The sequence below is a fragment of the Electrophorus electricus genome, chromosome 8 (genome assembly GCF_041902795.1).
Source record: "Electrophorus electricus isolate QZ-2024a chromosome 8, ASM4190279v1, whole genome shotgun sequence".
Taxonomy (NCBI): domain Eukaryota; kingdom Metazoa; phylum Chordata; class Actinopteri; order Gymnotiformes; family Gymnotidae; genus Electrophorus; species Electrophorus electricus.
Window position 1 is genome coordinate 22,390,001 of NC_137504.1, and position 9,262 is coordinate 22,399,262.

A 9,262-nucleotide genomic window follows, 5' to 3' on the forward strand; every position below is an offset into this window, starting at 1 on the left:
CGGTGTACAACCATCTATGTTAACGCTTATCACGCAACTTACTACAGTTCAAAAGAAAAACACTTATGTGTCGAAACGAATATTTCAAAATACATCATAGCTGTGAGTCACGCATGAATGGCAGATGTGCTCGCTTTGCTTTTGCTTTGTATTTGTGACAATCCTTCAGCTCACAAATCCCTCTGACATGCCGATGTGGACTGTGATCTTCATCAACTCGCCCTGATATTTTTTTCGGTGCAAGAGTTATATATGAATCGTCTGACACGATCACTTGTGAATGCCAGTGTATACCGTAAATCTCACTTAAAAATGCATCGACCGTAGCCCTTGAGCAAATGCTGAGGCTGCCGCTAACAACTCCAGTTATTTGGTTCCAATGTCGGCCGTACGTGGATGCTATTTCCGTATTTCCGACTTCGACACAACTGTAGCAGGCTATCAGCTAATGATATTCAACTGGTTACAAATGTAGCGGCGGCGGCGGTGACTGCCCCGGAGAACATCTGCCAGCGAGCTGCGGAGGACTGTTTACATGCTAGCTGATTTAGTGCCGGTTGATAAAACACGTCCGCGCTGAATAAACTGCTTATTTAGCGAGTCGTTTGCTAGGCCTGTATGATAGACGTTAAAGAAAGATATCGTAGCCTTGCTAACGAGCTAACACGGTAGCAAGCTTGCTAGCTATCAACCTTGACAGTCAATTAAAACTCAGTGTAATGGCTAAGGAACAAAGCCCAAGTAGCGTATCCCTATAATGCTATCTTTTCCCGTTGCTTCCGGATGTAGTTTTGCCTGAGACACACAAAAATACGTGCCTGTTATGGAAATAAAGTAAAATAAACGATATAAGACTGGAAAAAAGTATAGTAAAGACTATGGATTACTTCAACTACGGAAGCCGAAATGTGTCTCTTGCATTCATTTCGAAATACAGCTGTGGTAGGAAGGTTGCGGGGGAAGGAAGTTCGTGCAATAAAAACTTAGCGCCAAGAACTGGTTACGCTGCCAGACGCGCTGCCTGCCACTCCTCGATCCATCTGGTGCAGTTTCTATAATACGCGCGGTTTGGAAATGACAACTTCTGCCATGTTCCTCAAGAGCAGCTTGGTTGTCGCCTACTCAGACATGTACAAGGCAGTGATAGGCAGATAGTTGTCACGGCAGAGGTATCTAGAAGAGACTTATCTGAAATTAAAGGAAGTGAAATATAGCGATTGCATTTGGCAATCGAATTCTCAGGGCTGCACGAAGTAGGCCTAGGATATGTTACAATAGTTCTGTCTTCAGAAACAAAATGCAAAGATATTAATATAAATATACATTTTAAATGTTGTTAATGCCATCTTCCTTAAAACTGACAAATACCCCACTATCCCTGACCAAAACATTTCAGTGAACCTAAAACACGCCACACGCCACAAGCCCTGAAGCCAACACTGGCAACCCTGCAAGTTATCTGCAGCGTTGTTCCAAAAGATTTCCAGCTATGAAAGCTGACACTCAGGACAGAATGAGCATTTGTAAGGCTTCTCTACACATCCAAAAGATTTGTATATCTGTAAAACTCTTTGAGACAAATTGCGTTGTTTAAATGACTATATAGATAAATTAGAATTGAATTTAATTAAAATAGAAAGGTATTGGACTTCGCTGATAACATTTTCACTTCTAAAAAAATTGGTTAAAAATACAACAATGCCAGAAATAATGCTGAAAGGCTAACTCATTGTACTAACTCACAGAACACAATAAAAGTATACAAATATTTTTGACATGCATATAATATTAATTAAGGTAGAGCTCCCCGTAAAAGCAACATCCCTTGTCAGCCGTGGGAACGTTTCAAGCGGGGGCTGCTGTTGGGTATTTTTTTATTTATAGCTATGTACGTGCGGGTCCTCTACTATCCGCTAGGGGGCACTGCAACACCCTCTGCGCCCCCACATCCCTCGGCCTTGCTGTCAGTATATAATGACTCACTCTAGCTAGTCTGTATAATTCATTATTTAGGCTACATCATTAACCTGATGAATAATGATGTTTGGTGGTCTGTTCATGCTGGCTTTCCTGTTAGCTGTTACTGAGTCTAAGACATTCAGGGCAGTTTAGTTCACTGGGGCAGAATGAATACAAATCAGTTCTGAAAAAATGCATTAATATGTAAGAAATCCTTTTTACTTGCTGTGTGGACACTTGCGTGTCTTCAGAAATACATAGAGGTTTTCCCCTTCTCAACTCACACACATTCATCTCACATGCAAGGTCCAGTGTTATGGCCCACTTTTGACATGTGTTTATGTTGAATAATGTCACAAAGATATTAGTATTCACCCCTGATTTTGTATCAGATTTACAATTTATGAAATATGCTTTATGCCTACTACATAGCTCTGACTGTGACACTAAAATATTTTAAATTTCATGCTACAACTTGACTTTCCTCACATGTTACTTACCTGTGGGGCCTAATCTGATGCAGTGAGAGGGAGAATCTGGGAGTGGAGGTGCTTGGGCAGCAGTTTACATATTAAGAGCTTGGATTAGGGTCAGTTTGAAAGGTGTCAACAGAGAGGGCTCATATATACAGGCCTATATTACTGGCAGGTAAATGATTACTGATTCACCAATCTTCATAATCCTATTCCTTTCACCCACTGACATTCAGCAGTGTATGTGTGTGTGTGTGTGTGTGTGTGTGTGTGTGTGTGTGTGTGTGTGTGTGTGTGTGTGTGTGTATAAAATGTGGGTGCTACCTCTGTCTGCATAAATGTTCTTGTGTACATGGTAAAGAATAAGTGAAATTGTATGCCTACAAGATAGTTTGTGTTTGTGTGTGTGTGTGTGTGTGTGTGTGTCTGTGTGTGTGTGTGTGTGTGTGTGTGTGTGCATGCTGGCAGGTGGGTGGTTGTGAGTGCATGATTTAGTATTCAAGGCAAAAGTCAAAGAGACACAAGCAAGTGGAAGATATTTCAACTATTCACATAAAACTGCACTACACAACAAAACAGTTAAGAACTTTAACTTTTATTTAATCAGACTGTCGTACCGCTCTGTAGTTCTTGAGTTCTGTAAGATATTTGTTGCTTTGCAGGGCATGGAGAGAATCTGACTACACCAGCGCCTTATATTCCCAAGGTTGTTATCTTGCATTATGTACAATGTATATACACCTACTGTTTGTTGATAAACAATAGTGTAAATGAGGAATAGGCATTCACTATAAAGTCATTAGCTTTTCACATTGCATAACATGAACACAAGCCAATAAGCGGGCAATCAGATAAGTGATCATGCAGTTTGTTTCTCATTATCACAGATTAGAAAAACACAGCAGGAAGAAATTTTGAAATGATCTTTAACCTGTGGCAGCTGCCGATAATTTATTGACATCCTTACTGATTTCTTGATCCTGGCAAAACATAATGACAGGGTTCTAGAAAACTAATCTTCTCAGGGGACTTTTTCCATTTTTTCTTAAACACAGGACAGTGTCATGGATACGTTGGGCTATTCTTAATCACTGGAGTGCACACTGTCTCACAGACAATTACAGGTGCTCTTAGTAGAATTGACATAGTTCTACAGAATAAAGTGGAGAGAATAAAGTGTTGAAGTAAACTGTACAGTACAATTTTAAATATGACAGTAGACTTATAAAAGTGCCAAAGCATGGATAAGATCCAACAACATTTAAGAGCAATCTTGTTCCACGTTGTTTTTATCATCTATTCAGGTTGCTTAGGTTGTTTTTAGGTGGCAGGGGTCGGTGCTGGTGCTGCGCCTGACGACCCTGCAGGGGTCGTTGCCGGGGCCACCCCTGACGACCCTGCAGCTCCAGCCTCAGCCTTGACCAGGCCATCCTGCACTTGGTTTAGCAGAAGTAGTTTCATCACCGGGTTCAGGTACTCCACGATGGTCTCCGACACATTCTTCTCCAGAAGATAACCCTCTGTCTCAATCTCTGTGTTCTCCTGCCCAATCACAGCCTCCATGGAGGTCTGAAGATACCTCAGGCTTGCCAGCACTACACTCTGTGAGAAGACAGAGGAATGAGAGATTGGATGTTGTATGGGATTGAGGATAAAGGTATAAAACATTACAGACATAGGTGATGGAAGGAGATATGGAAAGTAGAAAGGCGTGGAGATCATATGAATCAGATCATTCACCTCTGCATATAAATGCACATAAATGAGTATTTTTATCTCCATGTAGGAAATAATTAACAGATTTAAGCCCTGCAAAACTGATGGTACGCAAAAATGAATAAAGAAACTGTAAACATATGAGAGTGTTCAGGTACTCAAAAAAAAGCTCATTCTATTTTTTCATACTTCCATTATTTCTTTGGATTCCTGTAGTTCACTGCGTCTGGGATGCATCTGGGATCTGCTTCTTCTAAGACAGAGCCTACACCATCACCAATCGATCAAGTGAGCATAATCCTCCAGTGGTGACTACAGTGTGGTACCTGAAGCAGGAAGAGGAGCAGCACTCCGGCCCCGATGCTGTTCATTAGGGCTGTATAGTAGCTGAGCAAAGCCTCCCTGCAGCCGCGGACAAAGATGTTGAGCTCCTCAGTCTGGTGCTCATAGTTGTAGTGAGCGGAGTTGTTGGTGAGCTTGTACTGAATACAAGGCCTGGCGGAGCTGGGGTTGCAGCAGCTGAAGGGGACCCCGTCCAGCAGGTAACGCCCGTCCACATTGCTTTTGATGCGGCTGCGTGAGCGGAGGATATGGATGGAGAAAAGATATTCAAGCAGGGACAGGACAGCGTGAGAATGGAGAATGAAACTTCTGTAGGTTGTTTTGCTGAACCCACACATTTGTTGAGAGGTGAGGTGAGAATAAAGGACACGTGTTTGGGGTTTTTTACCCAGCAGTTTAAACCTAGACATAATGTGATGGATGATATGTACCGCTTTGATGCCTTCAAGTTATCAGAGCAAAAAAATGGTCATCGGTTTCACCCAGATTCATAATGCTTGATGTTTCAATCAATACCAGAACAGATTTGCCTATATCAGATAACCCATTTAGACTTATTTTTAGTGCATTGCTGAGCTTGGCCTCTGACTACCCAGTGACACCAGCCACAAATCACAGATGTATTTTTTGGTGTTTTATTTTTTGGACCCTTCTTTCCCCATGTAACCCCCACTCCCATCATCCCCTTTCCTCTGCCTCCACCTCTCCCAGAACTCACTCCTTAACCTCCTTGGAGCTGAAGTCCAGGTAGCGGTTGCTGATCCACTGCACCTCAAACCAGTCCCTGTAGTCGTTGTTGCCACAGCAACGGAACTCCATCTGCAGGTGGTCGATGGTCTGTTTCTGGAAGCAGCGGCCCGGCGTGTCCGTGTCCTTGTAGAAACGCAGGGCATTCCTCAGGCCGACCTGCAGGGAGCCCTCCAGGCTGCTCCTCATGGTGAAGCTGAGGATGACGCCGATCAGCGTGAGGCTGGTGAAGATGATGGCGCAGCAGCAGTAGGGCTTCAGGAAGGTCTTCCAGCGAGGGAAGCGCCCCACATCCAGGGCATCCTGGCAGATCTGCCCCGCAAAGTAGTTGATGCCAATGGCAGCCAGCCCCGATACTATCAGGGTGTTCGGGACAATGTGAATATTGCTGTTGTCCATCACCTAGAGGACAGAATTGGAGTTACTGAACTTTTGTTATGACTCAGTTCCCAGGTTATGGGGGGGGGGGGGGGGGTTCATTTCTGATCATCTGTTGTTCATATTTCCCGTATATGGCATTACAGAGTGGATTCTATTTGTACAGTATGTACAGTGTTGCAATGAATAAACTGACTCTTTTTTGCTGGTACTAATGAGGGCCTGTGAGCCCTATTCAGCCTACATCTCTTAAGATTTTAGTCATTTATTTGCATAGCTTTATTATATGCTAAAGTGCTTAGCTGGTACAGCCTTTTACAAGCATCTGGTTGCAGAAAATCAAGAATTTAAGGTCCTTGAGGGCATTTCTGACTGCATTGCTTTCTTTTGCCACAGGACTTAGGCCTTTGAGCGTATCACGCTAGCCCTGATTCAGATCCAATTATTTCAGTGGCTGACACATTTTTATACTTTTGAATTAGTGTTGTAGTATAACAGTGAACTACAACAGTTCTTCATGTTTTGTGTACAAATAGGCAGAAACACAGCTGTCATTAAATTATGAAATGAGTTTTCAAAGTTCAATGCAAACAGACATCAAAGTCGTTTTAAAAGCAGTATCACCTTTATAATTCATATAAGTGAGCAAAACAATCTCTAATGGGACAAGTTTTCCAGGTTTGGTACACTGGATGATTCTGTAGTGTGACCTGAACTAGTCACCATGCATTGGACAGCTCATTGAAGTCGACAGTTTCCTAAGCCTATTGTAACCAGCTTAAGTAATATTTATATTCGTATAGGTTAATCCTCTGCAGACATTTCAATCAGAATGTCTGCTGTAGTGCTTTGTACTGTTTCATGCATACACGCACTACAAATTAGCAGCTGCCTTTTTCATCCTTCTAAAGAATATCAATGCTCAATAACAGTAGCAATGAATGGATCCTAACTATTAACATAATTGTAAATGGGGGTGTTTTCTCTTTATGTCCATAAACCCAGTTTCAGTGTACATGATCACGGTCTATGTAGTTCCACTAGTATGTTCTCTGTAGGTTTTAAGATTACATCATATTCTGGCCTAAGATCAAATGATGCCTACTACTAAACCTTACTAAGAAAATATGTTTCAAGTTTCGAAAGGTATCAGTACAAATAAAGAGTACATTTGAAGTGTGGTACAGAAGGATGTGTTTATATACCTCTGTTCTCCGTCGTATTTCTGTCTTCAGGAAGCACCCGAAACAGAAGTTGAGTGCTCCACCTACAATAGCCAGCCAGGAGAGGAGCCACAACCCCTGAGCCAGCTTTACCCTTTTTTCAAATGGGAACTTCATCTTAGCCCAAACCATGATGACAGCGGAGGAATGACACCCTTCAGAGAAAAATGCAAGGATGCTCTTCAGGTCTGAAAAAGAAGACCGAGGTAAAAGGGCAATCGGAAACGACGGAGGTTCGAAATGACTGTAGACACTGACTATCGAGTATCACTTGGAATGCCAAAGTTGAGTATGAATGGTTCTCAAGATGTTTAAAATGTGATAGTTTGATAAGGACAATGCTTCAAAAAGAGAGCTAAAATTATTAAAATAATCTTGTAATTCAAAGTCCAAGGTTGAATCCACTTGTGTCTCTTTAAGTGTGGGTCAAATCAGTTTTGGCCACACAGTTCAGGTGGTTACTAACTCCGTATATAGTGGGCTGTCTGGAGTTTTTGGTGCAGGGATCTCCCCAGTCGAAATGCTAAAATCAGTTGAGATGTCCAGATATCCACTCAATGGACAGAATAGCACATGTACATCTCTGTGTCCATGCTTGGTTGAAACTGGGTTTGGCCAAAGCCAAAGGGCTGGGGTGTCTTACCTGTAATCCTTTACCTATCCTATTACCATGGTGCTATTCCGTGGGAATCCAGGGAACTGTCTGCTCAGCAAAGATTGAGATTGCAGCTGGACATGAACAGATGCAGCCATGTTGCCACGCTGTGGCAACAGTCTTATGAAACTTTGAGCTAATGCAGACTCTTCAGGACTACAGACCGCAGAATGTTTGACTGCTGGACACAGGCATGCTCAGTCTTAATTTACATGGATTAGAATGGATCACAGGGCAATCATTAACATTTCCAACTGATATTTTTAGTGTTAGAGCATACCAAAAGGGATATAATATAATGATAACTTCCTGTAAGCACGAGCATGGCAAAGACTACATAGAAGTCTTTCTCGGAAAGACTGAGTGGAAAATAAATACAGAATGTAGAGGAACGTGAATGTTTGGATATTCTTGGTTAAATCAGATGTGTCTTACAGCTGTGTCTTACAGTCCTGTGCCTGTTAGGGGCTTTAGGCATGTTAGGCCTGACTCACATCGCTGCACTGATTTTTGCCTGCCCCTGAAGTTTGCCTTTGACTTCAATAGGTAGAAGCAAGCAAAGCCTCCCAGTCAATATCTATGAATATTTGGAATGCAACAGAAGGAGAGCCCAATTAGATCACAGACCAAATTCTTCCATCTGTCACATACTAATACCATCACTTATTTGTGAAGAACATTTTTGTTTTTATTTTGAAAATCTTAAGTGCAACCACTGCCTAATGCAAGCAATGAATAACGACTATGTGCTCTTCTGAAATCAATATGGTGTTGCCATCTTTAGTGAAATTATGAATAAAGATTAGTGCATTATGTCCAGGGGATGCCTGGAATGGTAGGAATTATACATCTTCCCACATGTTACAGATGATGCATCTTAGAATCATGTGCAGTTTTCCACAGTTTTAAACTTCTTATCATTTTATCATTGCAAAGATTTATCATCACTTCATTTGCCCAATAAATGGTTTACCCTTTTTTTCTCAGAGTAACACTGTTCCTTATGCTCTTACATACACATATATAAAGAGTACAAACCACCCACCATAATTCAGAATTTGTTCTACACTTTTAATTCCTCCACAGTTAAGAACAACATTATCTGGCCACTGATTTTTTATGCTAATGACCACTTCTCTTACAGGCTGCTTTAATCTGGGGCAGAGTGGACGATGTGCAATGGTGGAGATCTCTGCAGTAAATTTAAATTATCACCACAGAGCGGGAGAGTTTATATTATTGGGCAGAATGTTGGCATTGAATGCTTGTGATGTCACACCAAGCAGCTTGGAGAATCACAGCCTATGCCCCGATGAGGGACACTTCATATTGTATTATTTCTCGCTTGGTAGATACAGTGACAAATCGCATATGTGTTCTGGAAAAGAAAATGCAGTTTTATTTACTGTGCTTCCTTTAGACGTAACAAGGTATATTACTGACTAAGTTCTTTTTACCGGCTTTAGATCTGGTCTTTTGCTTAAAAATGAGTGACATAAAACACATGCTTAAAATGTAAATGAAAACAAGGTGATATTTCAAATGTTCCATATACTATAAATAACATAAGAACTAGCCTGACCACTAACTGAATGGACTTTCAGCTGAATTCACAAAATGATTCTGTGCTGATTTCTGCTCTGCTTTTATTGCAGTGACTGAAATGAATGTTCACAGCTTGAGCACCTTGTTTTGAGTTCCACTTGGGATTTACATGCTAAAAGACATTAGTAAGGAGGAATATATTGAATAGTCCCTGAATTTAATGT

The 9,262-nt window shown here is 41.5% G+C and overlaps 2 protein-coding genes across 3 annotated transcripts in view; both read right to left on the reverse strand.

The window, feature by feature from the left end:
- The window catches only part of rps6ka4 (ribosomal protein S6 kinase, polypeptide 4), a 20,780-nt gene extending 19,758 nt beyond the window's left edge, over positions 1-1,022 (reverse strand). Inside the window, exon 1 of one of the 2 annotated variants that reach the window (XM_081719474.1) lies at positions 1-1,022. This exon is cut by the window's left edge and continues 144 nt beyond it. The gene's annotated coding sequence lies outside the window, so the exon portion shown is untranslated. The other variant, XM_035527261.2, reaches the window with a different exon arrangement.
- A 1,985-nt stretch (positions 1,023-3,007) lies between these two features.
- On the reverse strand, positions 3,008-7,442 carry rom1a (retinal outer segment membrane protein 1a). The gene is made up of 4 exons (XM_027017750.3): positions 6,821-7,442; positions 5,209-5,639; positions 4,475-4,721; positions 3,008-4,034 (listed from the first exon to the last, which is right to left on the reverse strand). Exons 1-4 carry the CDS (start codon positions 6,968-6,970, stop codon positions 3,753-3,755), a joined length of 1,110 nt encoding a protein of 369 aa, XP_026873551.3. The 5' UTR covers positions 6,971-7,442; the 3' UTR covers positions 3,008-3,752.
- Positions 7,443-9,262: the final 1,820 nt, after the last annotated feature.

What these genes read in the sequence shown, in the direction of transcription:
- rom1a (XM_027017750.3), bottom strand. Translation starts at nt 6,970, where the DNA reads ATGGTTTGGGCTAAGATGAAGTTCCCATTTGAAAAAAGGGTAAAGCTG. An exon ending in AGCTCCAAGGAGGTTAAGGA is followed by an intron (nt 4,722 to 5,208) that starts GTGAGTTCTGGG and finishes CCGCTCACGCAG; the next exon opens with CCGCATCAAAAGCAATGTGG. An exon ending in TGCTCCTCTTCCTGCTTCAG is followed by an intron (nt 4,035 to 4,474) that starts GTACCACACTGT and finishes GTCTTCTCACAG; the next exon opens with AGTGTAGTGCTGGCAAGCCT.